The sequence below is a fragment of the Sinohyriopsis cumingii genome, chromosome 7 (assembly GCF_028554795.1).
Source record: "Sinohyriopsis cumingii isolate HCF-2022 chromosome 7, ASM2855479v2, whole genome shotgun sequence".
Lineage (NCBI taxonomy): Eukaryota > Metazoa > Mollusca > Bivalvia > Unionida > Unionidae > Sinohyriopsis > Sinohyriopsis cumingii.
Window position 1 is genome coordinate 7560429 of NC_142967.1, and position 26749 is coordinate 7587177.

The 26749-nt window shown below is 39.7% G+C and overlaps 1 protein-coding gene across 1 annotated transcript; it reads right to left on the reverse strand.

The window, feature by feature from the left end:
• Positions 1 to 698: 698 nt before the first annotated feature.
• On the reverse strand, positions 699 to 4106 carry LOC149794698 (orexin receptor type 2-like). The gene is made up of 2 exons (XM_089966222.1): positions 3161 to 4106; positions 699 to 823 (listed from the first exon to the last, which is right to left on the reverse strand). Exons 1-2 carry the CDS (start codon positions 4104 to 4106, stop codon positions 699 to 701), a joined length of 1071 nt encoding a protein of 356 aa, XP_089822348.1.
• Positions 4107 to 26749: the final 22643 nt, after the last annotated feature.

Sequence of the window (26749 nt, forward strand, 5' to 3'; positions counted from 1 at the left end):
TCTATGTCTCTAACTATGTCTCTATGTCTATGTCTCTATTGTATTTGTCCCTTGTTCCTTTAGTAACGCATATTCGGGTCAGGCACTGAATCACTATTCCTAACTGATCCGCCCGATTGAGGTCAGCCACTTGCAACATTGTTGCCATTGTTTCCTCAGTGTCCATTACCATTACGTCATCCCTCTCCAATTCCCCATTGTCCCATGACAGTCCCAATACATTGTCGCTATACATTGCCTGTGTTAAATTTACATTGTCCCTCGACAGTCCCACAATGATAAATTCACCTTTGTCCCTAGGGTACAAACACCCAAAGTTAACATTAAGTCCCCATTATCCCTAGAGTATCCCGTTCTACTCCGAGCGATTCCTTCTGTATTCTACGCTAGTGAGTTAAGTGACATTACACAATAAACATCATACAAACAGAATTTCGCTTATGTAAACAAATTATTCCACGCTTTACGTCTTATGTTGAAAATATATTAGTGTTGGGAACGTCGTGAACTATGAAGTCAGGGGACGTAAGCTTTACCCAGCCCGCATACAATGCAAGGCAAAGAATGACTAATGCAGCTTCATGTTCTATAATAATTATTGCCTTTAAATTGACAACAACAAAAAAAAAACGGTGATTTGGTATTCAGGGTCCATCATTCAATATTATGCGTTTGCTGCAAAACGTGTTCGCCATTAACTAGAATATAGTGTTTTTACTAACTTTTAAATATATTATGGCTATCTTGGGTTCATTCTCAATTGAAACCTTTACAACAGATTTTACAGGACAGAAATTCGAGAACTGTATGAAATTGGTAACCTCTGCATGAGTATAATAATATTATGTGTAATATTATATCTGGAGTGTATAACTTTACGTATGTCATTTTCTATATAGAGTGTTGCTTGATTTATTTAAAGCAAAGCCATCGTAACTGTGTATTTTTAAAGTTATGTCTTTAATTTCAGTTCGAATCTCACACCCCAGCGATGTAATAATCTAGCATAGCAACGGAGTGACACCTCTGTAAGAGAGGCCAGAATGGTCTATCCCATCTTCTATCTGAGAGTTTGATACAATTGCATAGGAACCAGCGAGAAATCCGAATATTTACATCATGTAAGCATAGTAAACAGCGGCAATCCTCCATAATAAGTGGTCACAAAGAAACTTTTCGCGTAATAATAGGTGGAATTTATCATAATAGTACTAAGTCTGATAAATCAGCCGGCAAAAAGTGCATTGATGTCTTGGGATTTGGGATTTGATCTTAAGTATTCATGATCTATTGCTATTCTTGCAGACACACTTGACCTTAACACATCAATGCACATACCAACCGTTAGACAGTTACCGGTATTTCTCGAAGCTCTTAACTTACGGTTGATTTAAGAGCTGTTAGGCGATATATACAGCATATTTGGCATCAAATTTGACGTTTAAAAATGTGTAAATTTAAGTGAAATAAATGAACCATATTGCACATTGCCGTTGCAAATTATCTCTCTACAGCGGCGGATAATCAGATCTTCCGTCAATATCGATTGACCAATCAGATGCGACCTCCGCTCATTCGCAAGTATTTGATTATTTTGGTCGTGTGTTTCAAAAGATTGTGGATCTGTCGCGTGATAAATATCTCATCTAGACTATTATCACCAACACTTAAAAATATTATAGTGACACTGATCTCGTAAAAATGCCTCGAAGCACCCAACTTTACTTGTTTAGAAAGTTTATTTTCACTACAATAAAAATGAATGTGTTGCGTACTTGACATTATTATATTTGTTGCTAACATGGACTTACTGCATAAAATAGTTTATTTTTGCAAGGTTAAAATCGATATTTTATGAAAAAAAATAGTGACAAGAGCGAGCGCTATAAAGTCCATGAAAAAAAAAAATACAGCTACAAACAAAAACCCAAAGCATGAAGCAAGATGAAAATGATTTAATATTCTTAAAACTAAACCGTTATTGTTATGGAATATGCGGGGTTTATTATTAGCTGAAATGTTTCAACATTATATAATAATAACCTTTTTCATTGTGTATCGTGGTATATATACTCAATGACTGATAAATAAAAAATACAATATTCAACCTGACTAGATAAGCACTACAAACATAGCAGTTTGAAGATGTGGATCAAAAAATTAATACGGTACCGAGAGACAAGCAAATCCCAAAAATGTTTATGTTATTTGCTAAGCAATATAAATGTGCATAATTTTTCTATTTCCAATGTCCAACAGTATTTCGTTTCAACCAGTGTCCATATACATTTCTTACCTTACACTTTTCACCATTTCTCTTTAGTAATGTTTATGTGCTTCACTTCTTATGTGTAGTACAGTTAATCTTCACACAGAAAAATGTTCTATTTAACCCTCAACTTTTAATATATATATATATATATATATATATATATATATATATATATATATATATATATATATATATATATATATGCCCGTTACCCAGTCTGTTCGTATGAACATACCAGTGACTTGAGTCCTTGCCGAAAACGTGGGTCCAAAATGCCGTACAGAATGGGATTGATGACACTATTGACGAAATAGAGACGGAGAAAAAAGAAGAAGAACACTTTCTGAGTATCTGATAAGTTCTGTAGGAATGTTCCCTCGCCTGCTATTAAAGAGATAAGAATTACATATAAGATCGTCGTTACTACAAAAACTGACGTGAGAGTCAACATGATTATTGTTTTCTTCCGGACACGACTTTGAAAAAAACTTGTATCGTTCATTGCTGAAAGTGAACTGCTAGAAACATTTCTTGAAGAGGATGAAAGGGAGTTAATGCTAGCTCTCTGGGGCCGAGCAGCACGTTTTCCTAACAGGTCGTTTGCCCTGCATGATGTTTTTTGCTCCTTTTGTAACTGGGTATAATTCTTCAAACAAGCATTGTTTATTTCAACCTGTTTTCTAACGTCACACCCAAATATTGTGTTACAATTATTAGAGAAGCGGTTGCTTCTTATTTTAAAGCTTTCTCGCGTCTCTGTTTTTGAAGTCTGGTACACGTCTTTAGACTCTTTTGCAGAGACGATGTTTCCGTATGAATAAAATTCAGAATATTCCTCGAAACTGTCAGTGATGGTATTTCCAGATATTGTGCTTATTGTCGCCTCACCTCCTCCTTGTTCTATGTATCGTTGCTCGTGTGTAGCAGAGCTTTCCTTTTTTTCTGTAAGTAATGAGTTAGATCTGTTCCGCATCCAAGCGCCAGACTCGTGTTTTGTATTCTCCCGGCTCGTGTAACACGTTTCTTCAATGTTTTGCACGGGCTGCAAGTTACAGAAAACTTTCCTCACAACCAGAATGTTGAACGTTGCAGCAGCTAGCATCAGTATACCAACAGGCACGGAATACGTAATTATGATGTAAATTAGCGGGTAGAGAGTGTTCTCATATTGATCACTCTTCTCGCATATAGACACCTCAATTTTGACTCCTTTATAATAAATGGTGTACGTTTGCTTTCCCCACAAAAAGGCTATGGGTAAAGCGGCTATACTAGCGAATAAAAGGGCGCAAATGCCAGACTTGCGAGCTAGAGATACTGAAATCTGGCTCCTTAGGGGTCGGCATACCTTTCTGTAGCGGTCCAAAGCTATAAGGAATAGGATTTCCCCTGATCCCCACGCAGTGAAGATATTGAAGTAAGATTTAAGTTTACATATCCACTCAAGCTCCAAGGTGTACCAGTTGATTTGGACGTATATTTCAGCGGGGAGCGTGGTCAGGCAGCTGGTCAGGTCGATACAGGCCAAAAACAAGACAAAGTAACGGAAGTTAGATTTGGAATACTTGCATAAGTAAATGTATAAAATAAGTATGTTCCCCACAAGACCGACACACGCTTCGACTGCTATGAAAATTGTTAGTGGCATCAAAGCAGACATCAGACTGGCATCAAGATCCTCATTGGTGAGGCTTTCTTCAGTGATGGTAACGCTGCCTTCTAATGGTAGTATACTGAGATTTAACAGACTTGTTGGACTTGTGGTGACGTCCATAGTAAAGTTTTTGCCTGGGTCTTGCAGGATGCTGCTGCTAGGGGTGGAAAACGCCGCCATTCCGACTTCAATACTTTTTATATTCTGGAAATTTAAAAGTTATTGGCTTCTCGAAATAAGAACAACTCTTAGTTATCCAGGTAGTTAATTAAGGTCTATTCCTTGGAATACATTTATTCCACTCGATCTCGTCCTTAAGACCTGACGCAGGGAATTCTCACGAACGTTTCTCTTAACTGGAGGCAATGGAAGAAGAAGATTAAACAATCCAGATGCTTTTACATTGATAGCTTCCTGTTAGAGAACATGGACAACATTTTCGACGGAATAGTTAATCTTAAGTTTCCTTGTAATTTTTTCTGTTCACATACACTGATTCCTGATTGTATGTTTGAGGAAAAATAATAGTTCTGTCAGATGTTTCGAAAACACGGGTCTAGAAATTTTACTATAAAAAATATCTTACGCATTCCCTAACTTCCGCTTCTTGTAGCAGACTCCATCCTCAGAATAGCTTAGAATCGTATTTTTCAATTTAAATTATTTATGTGCCAGTTGTTTTATTCGTCGATTACTGAAATAGTCAAAAACATGTATCAATAAATATTTTCCTTCAATATTTTTTATCGTTATATATTCAAATATAATCTTCGAAAAAGTATTGAAAGTTGCTAAAGAAAAAATATTGTATTGAGAAACGGAATAATTATGATCTCAGATTTCACGTTCTCTACTTCCATGCCTGGTTTGAATCTATTTTTCTTATAACAATACTTGCAATTTTCACAGAATCGTAAATGCACATCGTCATATTTTTAAATCTGCAGTGAACACAATATTTACAGAAAATCTCAAATATTCCAAATCTGTAGACTTACTATCCAAATAGCACTGACAGGCACAAATTAGTTTTATCATCTCCTGGATGGTAAATGTTTTTTGTGGTTGGTGTTGTCTGTTTTCCGAGCATTCGACGTCATATCCAATAACAGAGTACAAAACATGCCTTGATAAATCAATGTTATACCACTGCGAAAACACATAATTTTTGTTCTCTCCAGATTCAACTTTTCGATTCTTGTAGATGAGCCACAAACAATTTAAAACGCCAGCCAATAATCGTTTAGATCTCTTTTCACGTCCGCTTGTGTCGTAACAAGGGAGTAAATGCTGCCGATCATGTTGACACAATGCTTACCAGAGAAATAAAGTTTGCATCTGGTTTCCTAGAGTTTTACCTGAGTACCGTATGGCACAGGACGTAACACTCTTATGCCTTTTCAGATTACAACTTATTCATTTAAAAAAGGAAATACGGATTTAAAAAACAATTGTTAAAAAATATATTAGAGGAATCGGCTAGTACAAAATGTAGACGAATACAAGCAGGGAATAAAATCATCGATACAGTGATAATATTAGATTAGAATTAGGTGGGGTTATAAAGGCAACGGTAAAAATCGATATAAGGTCTTATAAAATATGGCACGCTTTGTTCAGTTTCAATTTGATGAATGATCATGCCTTTCCTAGCATTTATAGGCTCGAATGAATTGTAGTAATTGTTCTTAATATTTTGACAATTATTCAACTCTCTCTCTGCATACCTGTCCATATATTTCATGATGGGTGTATATTTGTTCATGTAAATGTATATGTATATACATTAAACAATAAACAAGGATAAGTGTTATTTGTGTTTAAGTATCATTTTTATTGATTTGTTAGATTTTAGTGATTATTTGTATCGGAAGTCGGTGTTGGAAAGATATTTTTCAAACGAATAATCATAGAAGCAGACGTCATAATTTATAGCATTTGCAAGACTTTAAGGTAACATGGATAAATCGACACCCCATAATTTTTTAACAAAAGGAATTTACGAGATATTCTAACGTGCAAGTGTTTAGTAAATGGAGATGTAAATAATTAATTTTGATAGGTGTTTGGGTCGTGTTTTGTAGTGTATGGCGTGAAGTACCAAACTTCGGCATGGAAGGACTTATTGATAGGTTGTACAAATGTAAAGCAAGAAATATCATGCAAGTGTGAGATTAGAGCATCGTGATGTGTGGTCATATTTTGTACTATTTCCGCGTTTATGAATCCTTTAGTGGTCTAGAGATCCTTGGAAATAGGAGAAACATTGACCTTAATCCAGATTCACAATACTTATTGCTTGATTCGAATAGGAGAAACATTGACCTTAATCCAGATTCACAATGCTTGTTTTTTTTTTTTTTATTCGATCAGTAGTGAGACTTCGAGCAGGTGTGAAAGGGGAATTTAAAACAATACTAGTCTTCGTGAGCTTCCGGCGACTAATAAGTTTTTAGTTAAATAAATCTCACGGACAGAACCCGGTCTTAGACCGATAGGACCGATTTGGCCCATTTGGGCCCAGCGCTTATTATAGGGAGAAATCAATTTGAAAGTGACAGAAGAAAATTTTAAGTTTTGTATCCTCGTTGCCGTTTTTATTTATTGAAATCGGTAGGGGGTTACAAAAAAAAATAAAAAATAAAAAATAAAAAAAAGGGAAAGTGTGCGAATACTACAGTCGCGGAATACGCTGTCGCAACAGATTGGTACTTCACGCTATGCACAATAAAACACGATTTAATTACCTATTACAAAGAATTATTTCTAATTCAAGTTACATACGACTACATGCGTTTTCGGAAGCTCCCCACGACGAGTAATATGTTCATTCCCATAATGGAATCTGAGTTTAAAATCGTCGAGAAAAGCTTTAAGGACGATGTTTATTTCGCAATTTTGGGTAGTGCTGACCGGACCCTGCTTTGCTCTTCTCCCAGCTCAAGCGCGCATCCTTGAGGGCGCGTCGGTGAGGTGAGCCACTTGTAAGCGTTGGCATCTCTTAGAAGCATCAGGCGCTCGTGGCATTTTTGTTCGCTTGTCGCGGACGTTGGGACGGGGTGCCCCTATAACGGGATTCGCAAACCATAGTATGAGGCTGGTAAAGCCTGCGCCATCGCCGTCCAGACTCCAGGTTTCCCGTGGGCTGAAGCATTTCTACCTTAGAACGGAGGGTTAATGTTTCCGCACGGGCATATTTTTGTCGCCGTACGGCGAAAACGCAAGTAAAAGATGTAACCTTGAAACGATCATTGATTTCGTGGCAATATGTAACCAAGAAACATTCATTGACTGTATGGAAACATCAAACACATTCCTCTATATTGTTAGAAAACAATTTTTAGATTGGTCAATTGGTAAATTCTCAACGGATTGTGTGTGTCACTGTGTGTGTCAGTGTGCGTGTGTATGTGTGTGTGTGTGTGGGGGGGATTTCCTTACTTTTCAAATGAAATCGAAAAACGAAAGTTTTGAAGGTAATCTCTCGTCGCACAAAATACAAATCACTGTGAGGATGTCATTTGTTGAATTGTCGGTATATATGAACACACACACACATCTATATATATATATATATATATATATATATATATATATATATATATATATATATATATATATATATATATATATATATATATGCACGTATGTATGTGTGCGAGTGAAAATCCATTACGAAAAAGTGTACTTAGATGTAGTCTTAAGTGGATTCGATAATCTGTACATTGAAGCTTGGGAATTTCCCTTTGAAGTATAGAGATGAAAAACAGTGGTATTTTAGGTTGAAAAACTAATGCGTCATTATCATGTTGTCCATCAATAGAAATGGTCAGTCTTTGAGATGTTTAAATAGGGATTAGAAAACCTGTAAAGCGTGTATTCTATTTTGAATAATTGAAAAGCGTGTATTCTATATTGAATAATTGAAAGGCGTGTATTCTATATTGAAAGTATTGGATTTGTGAACAAATGCTATTACGTACTTAAGGCCAATAAAACATCAACAATAATAGCACAAAAAAATCCCTTTGTTCAATTAACATAGAAAGGTTAAATGATAGCGTTAGGTTTGATTATTCGATATTATATTATAAACTAGTGTTTATAACTGTAGAAGTTGGATCGAGTTTCAACTTGGATCCTGATTTTCTATTGCATCATGGCCTGTGGTGTTTGTTGTAATGAGCAGTAGACCCAGATACCCCAGGGTATTGTGTGACAGGTGTGTCTGCGGCTGTGCTACTTGCAGTTGGTTGTGAGCTATATGGTACAATTTCTTGGTCTTACAGAACTAAATAACACAGTTAAAAGAAACTCTTATTTACACCAATATAGCGTGCTGACCTCATTAGTCTACACCAACATAGCGTGCTGATCTCATTAGCCAGAGAATCCTCGTTATTGACGTGTATAACAGGTCATTTAACAAATCATGTATGAGATATACTATTAAGATGAATTCCAAACATTTTGTTTTCGTTTTCTTTCTTCTTAAAATAAGCCATCTAATTCCTTTTTCACTGCAACCAACCACAAGTATAAACAAAGAAATAAGATTCAAAGATAGGCCCATCACAAAATAGATATTACCTTTTCGATATTGTTGTCTATATCTATGTTCTATATTGCTGTCTATAACTATTTTCTATTGTTGTTTATGTCAATTTTCTATCTTGTTGTTTATGTCTATTTTATATTGTTGTTTATGCATATTTTCTACACTATGGTTTATGTCTATTTCTGCTATTGTTGTTTATGACTATTTTCTGTACTATGGTTTATGTCTCTCTTCTATATTGTTGTTTATGTCTATTTTCTATATTGTTGTCTACTGATTTGTTTTCACTTCCAACGAAATGTAAAGAACGAGACAAATAATTTGGAAGGCCTTCGCATGAAAATGACATTATTCAACTAGTTTCATAAATCTTGATTTAAAATTAGCAAAAATGGAGGATGGTATTCATCACACGCAAAGAAAAAATTATTTTACTTGAGGAAACTGAAGAATATTGAAGTGAAATGACTTTAAAATGCATTTCAATGCCTCGTTCGCACCTTTGCTTTGCATGAAGTCGTGGTATCATTAGTGACTTTCAATAGGAATTGAATAGTGTTGGTTCGTGCACGTGTATTACGATCTTACATTATTTGCTCGTGTTGCGACCCTATGGTCTTAAGGTTAGTACAGAAAAGAGCGAAAACTGGCAAGTTTGGTATTATTTAACAAATAATTTATTTACCTAGAATACAAACTGAAAAAAATCAAATTAACATACAATATGGTGAATGAAATCCTAAGTGATCCTAAAGGTTCCATCACAAGTTCAGAAACATCAAGTATTCCAAATGAGTTACAATAGTGTTGCGTCAGTCGTAGTTTGTATACGATCATTGAAGGATAAATTGCGCGGTCAGTCGCTCAGGTACATGCCATCGAATAATTCATGCACGAGTGAGCGTGATATACGTTTGTGCTTTTACGGCCGAAGGGTACTAATCGTGGACAGATTCCCGTTTCTTCGTTCTGCGACAGTGTTACCGGCGCGAAGTGAACCCGACGATCTGCTATCGGAATCAGTTCGTCACGACACACCATCGTTACATTGCTTACAGAAACAGGTTGCGTGGGCGATTTGATTGCATGAGTGGGCCACTGGTGGCCATTTTATTTCTTTGCTGGATCATCGGCATGTTTCAGCACACTTCTAGGTTTCTTCACTCGGGATACCTTGTTTCTACTTTTCATCCCAACTATGTCACAAATCGAAGGATAGATAAATGTTTCTAAACCCCTTTGTGTCGACGCGGCAGAACACCATTATCATGTAGTCATTGTCTCGAATCACTTTCTGAGTAACGTAGATCACGTGGACATCTTATAATGTATATGAGTGAATATGTATGCGAGTTTTCTGTTTTCCTAGCATCACGTCACCGTATACTACTATGTTGTTCATCGACCCTTTGATGTCGTTGATGGATTGCTCTTTATCGATATCAGCGATGAATTCAACGAATTGTGTCTCATCGGCTTTATCGCGGACCTGACTGAAGTTTTTCAATAAGTCGTACCACTGTTGATCATTCTCAGACGGTGCGATCATGTATAATTTTTCCCACGTGGACCATTGCTTGATGAGATTTAACAAAAGATGTATTTGTCCCTATCCTGATGGACCGTTGATGATCTCGCAGGTACAAATGGGAAATGTCTGATAATGTTTCTATGGCGTTGGATCTTTGCACGCAGAGAAATCAATTATATTGAGAGGCTTAATTGGTAGTTAAATAACCATGAGTTAATATTGTGATCAATGTAAAACTTACACGAAAACCATCGATGAAATTCCAGTATCAATTGACTATGTAAACAAGCACCTTCAGGGATGCGTTCCCTCTGTGGCGAAGACATACAAAAAATGATTTGTTCTGAAATCGCCAGCCATTCGTATGCTTGATTCACTAGTGACTCGTCACAGTGGTAAGACCGCCGCAGAGTTGGGTAAGTTGCTGAGGACACCATGGGCCATTTATCTGTGAGAAGCATCTTCCTGGATAACGTTACATGATACGTGATTGGACATCAAACTGAACGAGAATGATCAACCGCCCGACGGTGGAACGCCTATTAATCAGATTGATCATCATATTGCCGACACAATCTTGGCTATAAATAGCCTAAATCACTTCCGGACAGACATGCCACTGACGTAAAACTCATCCACGAGCTAAATCAAGGATCCTACCGTGTTCCAACGGATTGACCGGTGGATTATTAATACCACCATGAAGGGCAAAGGTTTTGTTTAGCGGTAATTTGACTATGAGCGTTCGGCAAATTAGCAAGTGCCGATAAAGAAACTGCTCGAGCGTGGTTGTCGCAACAAGTTTTGTGGCAAATTTATTTACCAACACCTATCAAAATTCCACGACGATGATTTAAAATTAGAAACCACAACGAGGTTTATCAGGCTGATATACTGTTTATGTCACAAAACCTAATATGCAGACGACAATACAAGTACGTGTTAACAGTTGTTGACATCGCCAGCCAACACAAATAAAGCTGCACGGTTGACGTCCAAAGATTTGATCGGCGTTGCATTTGCATTCAAATACATATACGGGTTTTTATTTTTTGTCCTCATTTGTGGCCTTTCCATCCGCTCTTGCCTCTACTCCCATAACAATTTAGCCCATAAGTGACCGTTGCCTGTTGTCATTTTTAAGTTTGTCCACGAGGTGCAAGAATGCCTAAACACACGTGATGTGAGTGGGCCAGTCATGGGGGGGGGGGGGTATTCTCGTACGGATGGAAGTGCCTCAAAGGGTTTCCAAAAAGATAAAAACCAGCCTTTGATTTTGCTTGATTTCAATTTCGGGGATATTTAATTTTCTGTGCAAGTTACCAAAGCTACATTGAACAAATTAGAAACACTTTATTCAAGTAGTCATTTATGACAAAGGCTTTAATTCGCTGCAATTATCTAACGATGGACAATCCTGACGAACCCAAAATGATTTGCTGCTAGTGAGTCAAATGAAAGAATCATAATCAGTATCATACCATGTATGGATAAATAATCTTGCACGGTTACTTTACGGACACAGGAAGAACAAGGGGAAAATATCCATGCAGATGTTGCATGCATGTAGTTTACACTCAACCACTTTTCATGAGTCACGAATTTTAATGCTATGGTACCTGTGAAAAACCACAGCTAATTATTATGCCAGAGCCTGGTAAAAACGCTGTCAAATTTACTGCAATAAAGCGAAAGATGAAAGTCCCGTCTACCCGGAATTCGAAAGCTGAATGTTTCAATGGACAGCTCTGTTAACAAAAACACAAATATATCTGATATATATTAAACTTTGCAAATCGCTGTAGCAGTTTGATGTGATGGGGAAGAAAAACAGAGCAGCCAGTCCTTTACCAAGCCCAGAGCGTTCTCTAAACACAGTTGAGGTCTTTTCCATAGTGATCGAAGTTACAGCAAAATGTATTCGACAGCAGCTTTACTCACCAGCACGCACAATTATGACTGGTGATACTATTCGAGCATTCTTCAGTAACTCATTGCTGCATTAGTGAAAAAGCTTTCACTGAAGAGCAAAGCTTGTCCAACGATAACGAGCAAAGCCAGTCCAACGAGGAATTAAAAGATCGGGATCCAAAGTTTCTGATCACTGTGAGATCACTGGTGCGTACATTGGTGTTGCACACAACGCATGTAATTTGCAGTTTAGAATTTACCTCAGCAAAACAAAAATCCCTGTAATGCTTCATAACCTACGTGTGCATGATGGCCACTTACTAATACAGGCATAAAAATCATCGATAAGCGTGATCACCAGCAACATGGAAAACAATAAATGACGTTCCGGCTGTGACAACTGTAGTTCATAATTCGATAAGTTTATGAATTCGTCCGTGGTCAAGTTAGCAAACAATCTGACGGCCGAGAAAATAATTGCAGTTCATTGATTCGATAAGTTTATGATTTAGTCCTTAGACAAATTGGCAAACAATATGATGCCGGAGAACTTTAAAATGTACTCGTCGATACTATCCAACCAGTATAGACCTGCACACAGGACACATATGATCGGATTAAACGACACATTGCACAGGTGTATAAAGCGATTGTCCCGGGTTGTTACCATGCGATGGATACTTCCCGTTGGAATCACCACTTACAAATTTTATCATCGTGCTGTTGTGAACCAATTTACAATAGTTACTTGTGAACGGGTCAAAGTAAATCCTGGTGGCAGTTCCGTATCTGCTGGAACAACATTAAATTTCTCTCAGCAGCAGACAGGGTGAACAAACCACTTGCTTTAAAGTCCATTTGTAAAACCTCATGCGAAGAAAAAAAGATATAAATAAGGTAAATAACCTCTAACTTAACCGAGAGTTTCTCTAATTGGGTTATTTTGTCTTTGTCTTTGTTTTTATCGAAATTTGTGTTTACCTGTCGGGACATTTATTTGTGGTCGCACCCTCTCTGTTGTTGTAATTAAATTATTATTATATCAGTCTCTCAACCAAATAGTTTATCTAGACCTATACGATATCACGATCGAGGATCATGTAAATTTTATGTTATAAATTCGTGTGGAGTAGATTGTGCTTTTGAAAAGAAGTTTTTGAACATAATCATGTCGATATCCCCACTACGCCAAGTCTGATGAATATTTCGCAGAGTATGTGTATCAACTCCATTAAAACAACTAAAATATTGTAGTTATCTCTGATCATTTTAGGTATTTGTAACACTGAGTAACACAAATGACATCCGTGTTTTAATGTCTGCCTCGAGAAAATATTCTAGCTGGATTTGATTGTTTGTTCAGCATTACGTTGTCATACACGACTAAATTATTAATAAATCCATCGAAGCCATCAACGGATGGGACTTAGTCAATATCGGTGACAAAATCAATAATATCATTACCGTCTTCGTCCAACAATTTTGCATTTTCATTAAAATCTTTAAGTACATCGTAAAATATCTGATCATCAACTGACGGAGCTACTAAATAAAACTTATCCCATTTGAGCCATCTCATTATCAGATTAAGTAATAACTGCGTTTTACCAGACCCAGATGGACCTATGATAATTGCTCTGATAGAATTAGGTAGCGCTAGATGATGCTTGCCTGGCTCTTGCTTTCGTGTCGCTGGGAAATCAATGCCATCCGTGTTATACAAATATAATAAATAATATGGATTTATATTGTGTTCGACGTAGAGCATCCGCCCCGACCAGTGGATTAACAACAACAATAACAACAAATAAAAAGCGTGCACTTACAGGCAAATGTGTGAAATGTGGCACAAAGAAATATAAATGTATTTCTTCTCGTATGAAGCCAGGTGGTGATATCGCTACTTCATTAGGAAAATTACCAGGAACTACATGGGCTAAATACCCAGGAGGAAAAACATCTTCCAGTATATAATTAATGTGGTCCTGGAACTCGAATTGATACCCGACTTGACGAGCGAGATCAACGAAGACCTGGAGAATACCCAATAAATATGATTGATCAAGCATGTCACGTTCATGATGTAGTTTATCAAAAAAAATCCAGATCTGCAACAACGACATATTGCAGATGTGAAGTTAATTCATTTGTTAAATTCCATATTAAATTAAATCTTTCAGAGAATCATTAGCTAATTCGTCTGTAAGATCTGCGATGAGGCAGCAAATGTTACAGGTTCTGTTGCTGCAAATTGGTTGGTTAGCACGACAGGCAATATGGCAAAATTATATACCATCACCAAAAAAATTCCTCATGCACATTTTGATATCAGCACTCCTAATGAAGTTCATAAAGCAGATATTTTATTTTTTTTACCACACGATACCATCAAAACTGGCAGACGTCAATCACATACATACAAATACGCGTTAACTGTCGTTGACTTTGCAAGTAGATATAAGGAAGGAGAGCCATTATTAACTAAAACAGCAACTGAAGTTGCATATGCTTTTGAACGAATTTATCAACAAGGACCCTTGCGATGGCCACAGGTGCTACAAGTTGATTCTGGCAAGGAGGTTTTTGGTGCAGTATCATCTCTGATGAAAAGAAACATAACGTCAAAATTAGACGAGGACATGCCGCAGTTCATCGTGATCAGGCAATTGTTCAACAATTTAATCGAACACTTGCTGAGCGGTTATTTGGATATCAATATACAAAGGAAATGATTCGGAAAGAAATGAGATCTCGCGAATGGGTCTCAGGATTACCAAGTGTTATTGCTGCATTAAATAATGAAATTACTCGTGCAACTTCTATGAAAACCGTTAATGCGATTGCATAATAAAACCACATACCAATACAACGACATGACTTTTCAAAACAACCAGTATTAGGTAATGTGACTGTAAGATATTTATATGAACATGGTGAACTTGAAGTTGGTAAAAATAAGCGACTGATCATATTTGGAGTATTACGACACATTCAATTTCTAGTGTGTTAAGATCCACGGGTAGACCTGTAATCTACAGATTAGATTCAACTGCTCCTCAACGTGGATTTGTGCGTGAACATTTGTGAAACAAAGTATATACTGTTAGCTACATTTAATGACGCTGACCTGAAAATGACTGTGCTACAGATAGGATAAAATTTTCAATGCTGTGTGAAATGAACAATATAATAGGAAACACTGCTCCATGCATATAGACTATAGACCTATACACTTCATATCCTCCCAACTCTCTTAACAACTACGGAAAACTTAGTAACAGCCAGAAAAGTGTTATAGAAAACATTTTTTTCCCTAATTTTGTTAAGCATTTCCATTGTGCCCCGGTTGAATAAAAAATATACCTACACTATTTAATGACAAATAATACTCTTACCAGCCAGAAGGAATCATTTATCCGTCAGCACATAATTCCATAAGCAAATTTCACTGTAACACTTGCCATATTTATAGGACAGAAAAATAAATCTTCAAAGAATCCGTGAACTTGAAAGTTTAGCACATGGTTATCCGCTAGAGCCCGTTTTTGAAGGGTCTATTAATATACACAGAGGTAATTTTACAGTCATTATTAAGGACAACACAAGTATACCACGCAAAGTTTCACCTCCTCCAAAGAAAAGGATAGTTATATACGATAGTGACACAGATCTCTAATTACCCATGAATAATTAAAGAAAGATGTTGTTCTTCTTTACAGCTTGTACCAAGTATAACTACAGTAGAGCTGAGTAGACACTATCGTTTTAATATTTACAATATAACGTTTCAAAATTGGAACTGATGAAAATAATGTAATAAATATTAATTATTTATTGTCAATTTCATATAACATGCATATATTAAATGTGATAATACCTCATTATTCTTTGCTTACGCGTATAAACTGTGCACTTCGAACGCAACGGTCACACCACAGCCCTCATTAAAATATTTATATTAATGCGCTGCATGTAAACATTGGACGTGAACACTAGTGCAGAATTCATTTTACTTTAAAGGAAAATATTGGGTGAGAAAAATAATGTACGTTGGGGAGACACATAATATAAACCCTTGACTGGGATTTCCTTGTCTCGGCCCAAACCCCAACATAGATTCTATATAACACATACGACATACAAACACAAACAACTATCCTTGGCATCCGTCCGTCTATGGGAGACGATGGCGTAGCTCCAAAGTACGCTTTTGCTTATCCTTCTTTTTAGCTCTCTTTTCAGCTTGTTTTATTCTTCTCTTTTCCTCTGCGTTTTGAACTCCCTGCCTGACAGCTAGACGTCAGCCGGAACAGTTGTTTGCACAGCTCTCCCAGTCGTTGACATTGATGTTTGCTGTCCTCATATCCTTCTTGCAAACATCTTTGTAGCGCAGATGTGGTCGTCCAGTTGGTCGTGCACCTTCTGCTAACTCCCCATATAACAGGTCCTTGGGAATGCGACCTGGGTCCATTCTCTTGACATGGCCGAGCCAGCGAAGGCGCCTCTCGCTGAGTATGGAGAACATGCTGTTCATGTTGGCGCGTTCTAGAACCTCTGTGTTGGGTACTTTGTCCTGCCACTGGATGTGCAGAATGCGCCGCAGACATCTCAGGTGGAAGCTGTTGAGTTTCCTCTCGTGTCTTGCATAGGTGGTCCATGTTTCGCTGCTCTAGAGAAGTGAGCTGAGCACGCAGGCTTGGTAGACACGCAGTTTGGTCTTCTCTGTGAGGTTGGGGTTGTTCCAGACCCTCTGGTTAAGTCTGACCATCACTGCTCTGCCTTGGCAATCCTGCTGCCCACCTCAGAGTCAATGGAGAGTGAGCTGGAGATGTTAGACCCGAGGTATGTGAAGTTCTCGACAACTTCCAAATTGTACCCATCGATGAAGACAGAGGGAGGGGAGTCTGTGTCCTGTGCCATGACATTCGTTTTCTTCAAACTGATGGTCAGTCCAAATTCCTTACATGCATGGGAGAGGCAGCATACCAGCTGCTGAAGTCCATCTTCCGTGTGTGATGTCAAGGCTGCATCGTCGGCAAAGAGCAATTCACGGATGAGTACCTCTGTGACTTTAGTCTTAGCATGGAGACAGGCGATGTTGAACAGCTTGCCGTCAGCCCTGGTATGGATGTACACTCCCTCGCTGCAGTCCTTGAATGCGTACTGGAGAAGCATGGAGAAGAAGATGGCAAAGAGTGTCGGTGCAAGGACACAGCCTTGTTTGACTCCGCTAATGACTGGGAATGCTTCAGATGTTGCGCCATTGAAGCACACTGTGCTGTGCATGTTCTCGTGGAACGACATAATGACAGCAAGCAGACGTGGGGGGCAGCCGATCTTCTGCAGGACTCTGAAGAGTCCACTCCGACTAACCATGTCAAACGCCTTCGTCAGGTCTATGAAGGCAATGTAGAGGGGCATCTGCTGCTCGCGACACTTCTCCTGCAGCTGACGTAGTGAGAAGATCATGTCTACAGTTGACCTGCCGGCTCGAAATCCACACTGGGACTCTGGGTAGACGCGGGAGGCTAGGATCTGCAAGCGCGCCAAGGCAACACGGGCGAAAGCCTTTCCGACGATGGTGAGGAGGGAGATGCCCCGACTTCTGACTTCTGGTCCATAGATAAGGACTCTCTTCAAATAGCCTTGTCTCTCCACATAAATTACAATTTTCCAAACGTTCGTATAGGTGATCCTGATAATTGCCCATGATGATTTGACATACATGGGTAAGTCCGTACGGAACAGCATCGACGATACGAGAGTAGATGATTCAACATTAGTCAACTTCTTGTGACGAGAACAGATGAGGGGAATGCAGTGAACTGCGGATAGTTATAGTGGAAGAGCGGATCGAAACGGATTGAGTATCTTCACCAATCCTAACTCACGTTACAAAATTCAGTCATAGTGCGGAGTCTGTCTTCCAATCCGAAGAGAGCTGACTGTGACGTAATATTCCTATATATGTTCGCTAGCGTCTGTACGCAGTGAATCCATGCGCCAGAATTTTTTTAAACATGACGGGAACTAAGAAGAAGCTGAATTGTGGTGCACCAGCCGTGGAGACGAGAAGCGATGGTATAGCAGCGGCTACGAAAGTCAACCCACTCCTATTTCCAGAAGAGACTGATTTTAATTGGGATTTAGTCGATTTTCTTTCTTCTTCGCAAGAATTTATTCCGGTAACAGTACCTTCGCCACCTTCTTCTTCTTTACCACACATCGAGGATTTTAAACAGAGACAGAAAGAAAAACTGGAGAAATTTTTAACAACAGCAGAAAGAAGCAGAATAAGCTTTTCTCCTTCAACAGCAACAGCAAGAAGAAACAAGAAGGAAACGCCAGGAAGAAGAAGAAGCAGCAGAGAATAAACAAGGTCTAAGAGAGAAGGAGGACAGTGAAAGTCAAACGGTAACGGTACTCTTAGACATTTTGGCAGAGTTAAGGAGTCTGAAACAAATGTATTAGACTTTTTTAATACGACCTAAGACAAAAAGACCTTCCCGAGCCAAACAATCCAGCCCTGTTACTATTCCGCGATTCCACCCCTAGCGATTTTCACCAAATCGTCATCGAATTGAGCCAGTCCAGAAGTAGGCCTTGGCTGTGGTAAAGGCTTAAAGCAGTTACAGCTGCTTAAGTCACGTTCATGAGTGGTTTTTTATTTAATTTTTGAAAAGGGATATTATTTCAATTGCCAAAATCAATTCCAGTGTAGTCATTTGACGCTTTGCAGTCAAAATGAAACGATCGCATCATGTCACGTAGAAAGGAAACGAAAGTAAGAGTCAGAAACGTGACTTCCAGTCTCGCACAGTAGCTGAAGTCTTGGCACAAATTCATGCCAGTGATTTTGAAGATGACATGAGTGAGCCAGAATCCAGACCCAGAGAGTCTACAGCCAACCATAGTTCACCACCATTAGTAAATCCTGTAAAGCATTACCACATTCGAGAGACGGAAAAGCGCTCCTCTAGAAAAGTTAGAACTACGGCTTACACGTATACGTATAAGTTTAAAGATTTCAAGTCTGACGAACCATTGGAGAAAGCAAAGGGGTTTATCACCAAGGTGTGGGATTCTTTGTTAACCACACTGAAACGACAATGTCAAGCGAAAGGAAACGATCGTTTGAGACTTTCCATTCATCACAAGAGTTTGAAGTCTCCCGTTCGGATCGAGTTTAGCAGCGAAGCAGAACCGACACCTTCCAAAGTCATCGACAAGATTCAACTCGTACAACAACCCAACGACAGGTTTCACATCACTGATGGAAAAGCCACACTGTTCATGACCCACGTATCTCTTCGCCAAGGGACAGGACGCAAAAAGGTGTTATTGCTGAACAACCTTCGTAGCATAAAGCGTAGCCTTGTCCAAATTAACAACCCTCTAGACCACATGTGTTTAGCCCGTACCATCGTGGTGGGACGAACGTATGCCAACAGGAATGACACGGCAGAATAGAAATGAGATTGGAAAACTATGCAACAATCGGACCGAGTCAAACAACAAAGTGAAGCAGAATTCTTTTTATAGCAAGCGGGGCCATCCAAAGACACACCCTATGGCATTCCTGAAATGCAAAAATTGCAAGACGTCTTGGCTTCACGCTACACCTTGAATGTGCACCCTCAAGAAGTGTGCAGACCTCTGTTGTTTTGAGGCAACGATTTCAAAGACGGAAAATACACGTCTATCATCACGATGAACATTTCAATACCATCACCAGTATCGCCCCATTCTTGGGATACAGTTATTCATGTGAGAAATGTGAAAATGGTTATAACAATTGAGAGCAACAAAAGCATAGTGGATCGAAATTTGAGGGATGTTTGGCCTCTCAACTCTGTCTGGTCGAATGACAATCACGAGTGCATTGCCCTGCTTGTCAGTGCACTTTTATCAGCCCTGCTTGTTACCAACAACATCTGAAGACGAAAGGTTCACAGCAGAAAAGTGCTTGTCACCTGCTGAGAGTGTGTCCTACTTGTGGACAAGGCATACGAACGAAGAGTGCCAAGTTACACGTTTGCCGAGGAAAGAAACGATGTCATATTTTTGCCCAATTGTGGACTTGGAACACGAATGCTACATTCAAAAATAACATTCCAAACATGAAGAAGAAAATGACCAGAAGAAATGGAGTTTCATCTTTTTCGATTTCGAATGCATGCAAGAGACTGACCTTAACATTCATAATTTCTGCGTGGGTCATCGAGCGGGCGAGAAGTGCATCCAAGAGCATATCTTTAGTGATTGCCCTCACTGCATCAAGAATCCCGGAGGACGTGAAAACATATTTCGGGGACCGAACACGCTAGTCGATTTCGCCCAGTGGATCTTAGACCCCATCGACGAGACGTGGAGCCAAAAGGACATCGAACGTTACGGAGATTCTCATCGCCATGCCACGGTGATGGCTCACAATTTCTCGTGATACGATTCCAATTTCTTTTGAGATACTATACGGAGCAAAACAACGAACGTCCTAAAGTGGCTTTGAACGGAGCCAAAAGTATTTCCATGCATGAGGGTCAAGTACAGTCTAAAGATTCGATGAGTTAATTGACCATGCCATTGAGTTGAATGACTAAAACGTTTGGAATGAGAGAAATGGCCAAAGGCATTTTCCGCACTTTTTCAATACCGAAGCCAATCAATACACCGTTCTACCCAATTTGCCTGAGGCTCGCTACTACGAACCCGACAACATGCGTACCGAACAAATAGAAGCTTTCTACGTTTGGTACAAGACTCATGCCTCGGACCCCTTCGACTTTCAGGAACAAACGCTATAGTATTGTCGTTCTAACGTGGACATTTTGCGACGTTGCTTTGGACAATTTCCAGAACTGTTGATGGAACATGGAGGGATCGATCCTTTGAAAGAAGCATGCACCATCGCCAAAGCGTGTTCCTTAGTATACTGCCAACGATTCATGCCCGAAAACATGCTGGCTGTCATCGGCCCTCAAACGAACAACTTTGTCAGACGCCAATACTCGGTCAAAGCCCTACGCTGGCTATATTACTTGTGCGACAAGGAAGACAAATGGATTCAACATCTCCGCAACGGAGGAGGCAAAAAGATCAGCGGAACGTATTCGGTGGATGACTGAGACTTAGAAAACCCCAATATCGTGTACGAGTTTAACAGTTGCTTATTTCACGGATGTCCCCTCTGCTACTCTGAACGTGACGAAGGAAGGCATCGTTTGCCAAAGTGATGTTCAATTGCTTGTAGGGAAAGACGGCAAAACGACCGTGTTTCCCCAAGACAGAATATTTAACAGAACCTTCCCGTTACTTTCAGATGATTCACGACAAAACTAAGTAAATGAAACAGGTGGACTTCCTTCGTGAGGATTTGTTGTTGTTGTTGTTGTTGTAGGGTTTAACGCCATTTTTCAGCACACGATACGGCTATACATGGCGGCCAGTATTAATGGTGTAGGAATAACCCGTGAAATGCCCGGAAAGAACCACCGACCTTCGAGAAGCTACTGGCAAGCTTTCTCACATACCCACATTGGCCGAATCCGAGCCTCGAACCCATGCAGACAGAGGTAAGATGGCAGTGATCCGTAACGGAGAGCGCTTTAGACCACTCGGCCACTAGAGGCCCCCGTGAGGATTTTATTCTTGTCAATTAAGAAGAAGAACTGGACTTTGTAGAAGTCGACGAATTTGGAAATATCATCATTGCCGCCAAGGTGACAGACCATGCTCGCCTAAAATTGTACAAAGCTTTAGAACTGTTACGTGATCGCGTACTGTATTTTGATACGGACAGTTGCATCTACATCGATCACCTGGGTCAACGTCACTCTGACATCGATGTAGACCATTTAGGAGCCTAGGCAGACGAACTCCCCGACGACAAGATTCTAAGTTTTGCTAGTGGCGGTCCTAAAAATTACGGCTACGAATACCGGGACAAACAAGGAGAAGTGCACACGGAGTGTAAAGTGAAAGTAATTGACTCTCAATTATCTCAACAGTCGAGTGGTGAACTTTGGCGTATTGAAAAAAGCCTCTAGTCTAGACAGGATGGAAACTTTAAAGTGACCACCTACGAACCACACAAGATTGTCCGTTTACCCATTAACCAAATCGCCAGTCGACCCTTGGAAAACCTGTATCAAATTGTTTACCAGAAGCGAGTGCGGCTTCCCAACCACTTTAAATAACCGTACTGTCACGCCGATATTGGACAGCATATGAAAAAGAGACAACGTCCTAGACCGATAGTTCATTGTCATTACCAAGACCAAGCGAGAAAGATGAATCCTTTTAAAAAGACATCATTCAAGTTTCGGGATTCTCAAGTGTAGTGCGATGCTGTGCCTTGCGAACAGAGCGATACCGTACGTTGTGACCTCAGAGATTCAGTACCACATCATGGGAACTTTGCTACAACTACTACTTTCTACCAATGACCTAAATATCTGGGAGGACCTACAGGAGATGAATTCGCCAGAGTCGGAGTTTTCTACTTGGGCAAAGGGGATAAAGTCAAGTGCTTCAGTTGTGGTGTCACTTCACTAGTGGGAGCAGAAAGATTCGGCTTACCTGGAACATGCTTGATGATCTCCGGATTGTCACTACCTACCTTTAGTGGGACCCAAGTCATTGAAGTCGGATCATGTAACTGAAGTGGCATACCATGTCGTTTAAGAAACCAGCTTGGCTATTAGTCAAACGTTGGACAATACCTAGACAAGTATTTAAACCCCATTTTAAAATTAATATTCAGAGAGTACCATACGTATTGCAAGAGAAGATCTACAAGGAAGTTTGGCAGGGACTTGCCAGAGCAAAATCTCATTTGGTGACTGTAGAACTTTTGTGTCAAGAAATTCACAAGAGGAAAGTGAAACAAGTCAACAAACGCGTCAGATTTATCTGGATCAAGTCTGCGTTCTTCCGATTATTCCGCTTAAGACCGTTTGCATCAGAAGATTTTATTGACATTCTTGAGCGTTACCCTGAATGGGTAGTGGTCAGAAATTATTCACTATGTTCATTACTTTCGCTCTAGGAGAAGATTTTAAATTATATAATTCTGACTAACATGAGAGAATATTCGTGGTTTTCCTGGTCAAAATACAAGTGAAACGCAAAGAACAATTGCATCCGTTACGTTACCGGTGTTTAAACCACTGGTACCTGAATGGTATAAGAGGACTGATTCAGATGAAAGTGTTTCAGTGGTCAGACATTGATCAATTACCCATTGACATGAAGGATTGGTTTGTTAAAGCTGATTCTATTTGCGAATTCTAGAAGAGCTAGAGGGTTACACAAATCTTTCACACAACGTAAATTTAGTTCAAGAGGCAACCTCTGAACGCAGTGTGGCGTGCAAGTTAGTGACTAAACTATTTAGATTCGCCACTGGATCATCTCTGATCATACGATCATATGTGTGCAGAAAGTGCACTTATTACCTACGACAAAAGAGGGGATATAAACATGCTATACTATGCCACGATCTCTATCACTCGTGATACAACAGATTCCGTGTGTGGAAATCAATGACACTATCCAGAATGTTAAGGATTACCAACACTTTTTATGAGAACTGTCTCCATTGAATTGGGGTCGACGTGTGGCGTGTGTCTTAGTGACTTGCTTTCTGGGATTTCATTTACCAGCCGATTCCTTGTGGACTCTTTGCGAACAGTACTTGCCACCAAATAAAGCATGAAAGTGACCCCTTTAAATGTCCACGAGAGACTTATTTTGTTAAAAGCCTTGCCTTTTTATCTGGATACTTCTCGACCTCTGCGGGAAAAAAGATTCGTCAACTTTTAGGCACTGAAGATGTGTATGACGATGTGTGTGTAGCTTGTGAATTGCACCCTCAATGGACTGATGTACGTGACTGGAAAAATTGGGGTTTCGAGGCATGGACTAAAGAAGTGGTCAATTATGCCTAAGAGTTGGGATCATCAATTCAAACGTCCAGTGAAAAAAGGTAACTTTTAAACCTTTGTTAGTGACAGTGCTAGAAGACGAACCCGTCACCGAGGACAACCACTCCCTTCAGGACAGAACTGTCATAGACATTCCCGAAAGACCATGCCTGGAGGACACCTGTGTGACATTACCCAATGTAGAGACCTTAAGAACATTACACACTGTTCCTAAACACCTTGGTTACCAAAATCATGTTGTACGGAGACTTTTTTATATTTCATTTTGATCGTTTTTATGTGTTTCTTATTGATCTAATTAACCATTCGGCTTTTAAGTGTTTTTGTCTGCGTGCTGTTTCATTTTAACTTGCAATAAAGTGTCCTGAAAAAACTAACAAATACTCTTGTCTTGTCTGTTTTCGTGTCAAAAGTGGCATTTCCTGCTCTATGTCTACCTCTACTGTCTCTACTCCCTCTTCCTTCACTTTAAAAGTCATCATTGAACACTTAGATCGGGCCAGTTGGTAATCCTTGTATCTTCGCCATCCCGTTAACATGTTAATTGCCGGACCTTGTGGTTCAGGCAAAACTGAATTTGTCAAGCGTTTGATCTGACATAAACATCATTTGATCGATCGTCCACTACAACGAATTGTGTGGTGTTACAAAGTGTGGCAATCGGCGTAAGCCTCCTGCGAGAAAGTCAAGGCGATTCCATCGTGTTTGTGGAGGGCATTTCTTTCGAAGACGACGGTATCGTGTCTGGTCCCGGTCAAACCCATCTGGTCATTTTCAACGACGTGTTAGCAAAAGACGAAGAAGAAATTAAACTGTGGTTTACGCGCCAAGGGCATCATCATAATGCCATTGTCATTTACAATACCCACAAACATTTCCAACAAAGTAATGCCCATCACACCATCAGTCTCAATGTTCATTACGTGGTCTTGTTTAAAAGCCCTAGAGATAAATCGCATGCGCAAGTCTTAACCAAACAGTTTGAAGCGTCTTGGCTGACTCGTGCGTACGACGATGCCACTCAAACCCCACACGCCCATTTACTCTTGGATTTAAAACCCACCGCCTCCGATTATTTACGATTTCGTACCCATCTGTTTCACCACTGGTGCCAAGACGGAAGGCCTATCGTGTACACGTCCTCGTCGTCGACTTAACAATAAAGTCTATTAAAAAAACTCGGACACTTTGGGTCTGTCTAACACAGCGTATCTTGAGTCTCATTTTTCCGTCAAAATGATTTTTGCCTTGTATCGCATCAGTCACGAAAAAATCCACAAATGGATGCTCGTGTCTTAGAAGCCAGTCTCAAATTAGTGTTAGGATTGTTTACGGTGACATCACGTCAATTGCTTCAAGGCATCATTCACATTCCTCATCAAACCAAACGCTTTTTTGAGAGAAACAAAGTAGCGATGTGATGTGATTTTTTATTTTTAACGTAGCTTTAAAAAAATTTCAGTTATATCGTTACGATGTCTGCAATATGGCAGTTTATAGTGATGTCTAGCACTGGAGCATCATGCCGCAGACATGTAGCATGACGTCCCACCCAGTCACATTATCCTGACACCAGGCCGATCAGTCCTAACACTAACCTCTTAATGCTGAACACCAAGCGAGGCAGCTGTTAGTACCATTTTTGTAAGTCTCTGGTATGACTCGGTCGGGGATCAAACCCACGACCTCCCGCACCCGAGGTGGACGCTCTAACCACTAGGCTACCGATACGGTAACAAAGTAGCCTTGACGCAACTGGCCGATCGACACTCATAGCAAAAAGCAAATCATTTTGAAACCTGGAGGTAGCGGTTCTCTAGTAGGGGTCATCATTCGCTTAAATGGGATCCTAATGTCCCCAAAATTCAACCCAAGAAAAAACAAACCTCCCAAAAGAGCCAAACAAGCCCCAAAGAAGAAAAGGAGTAACGGTGTCAAGACCAAGTAACACCCACAGAAAAAGAAAATCCCTCACAAAAAGAAAAGAAAAGTCCCCAGAAAAAGAAAAGCCGCCAGAAAACAGCTTCTACCTGCATGAGACACACTTCGGCCAGAACGCAACCTTACATTCGCAAACCACAACCTGCACCGACAGTGACTGCATCTCCAGTATCCTCAAGTTCTTACACTTCTCCGTTGCTGGTGATGCCAGCCAAAGCTAATTTGACACCCGTTCTTCTTCAGTTGATGAAACAATGGAAACCCACGTCTCCAGGAACTTCTTCAGCGGTGCCATCCTCCTCATCTTTAACGACAATGGCAGCTGCTCACAAAGGACCTGCTCCCAAAATCAAAGTCCAAGATAGATCGAGCATGTTACAGAGTTTACTGGATTTTTCCAAGCAAGACCTGTCCCGATTTAGTCCGTTGCGAACCCCTCCACGACGTGTGATGCCTGTCATCAAGTTGATACGACGTAAAGACAATCAGTGGCGACGCGTTCCAGTATAAAAAAGATCCGAGGAAAAGAATGAGAATCGGTGTTTTTGTACTCCTGAACACCCAAGGATATCACCCTCCAGAAGCCATCCCTCTTCTAACCCCAAAGGAAAGAAAAGGAAAGGACTGCCTCGTTTAGTCAAATATGGGGAGATGTCCGTCCTGTCCAAAGTTTCTCCCCCATGCGAAAAAGCTCATTCCAACCGCCTCCAAAGACGCAATCGATACCGTGTGCGAATGTTGTTTTAACGTCTTGAAAGGCATGATACCTTTGTCTAAACACCAGATGAACCTATAGAATCAATGCCAAGTAGAAAACGGTCATTAATGCATACATCAAAACAAACATTTAATGAAGAAGTTCGCCAGTGGACTGCAGATACTCCTTCCTTGCAAGCCTTATAATATAACTCGAATGTAAAGATTTATTGATCAAAGA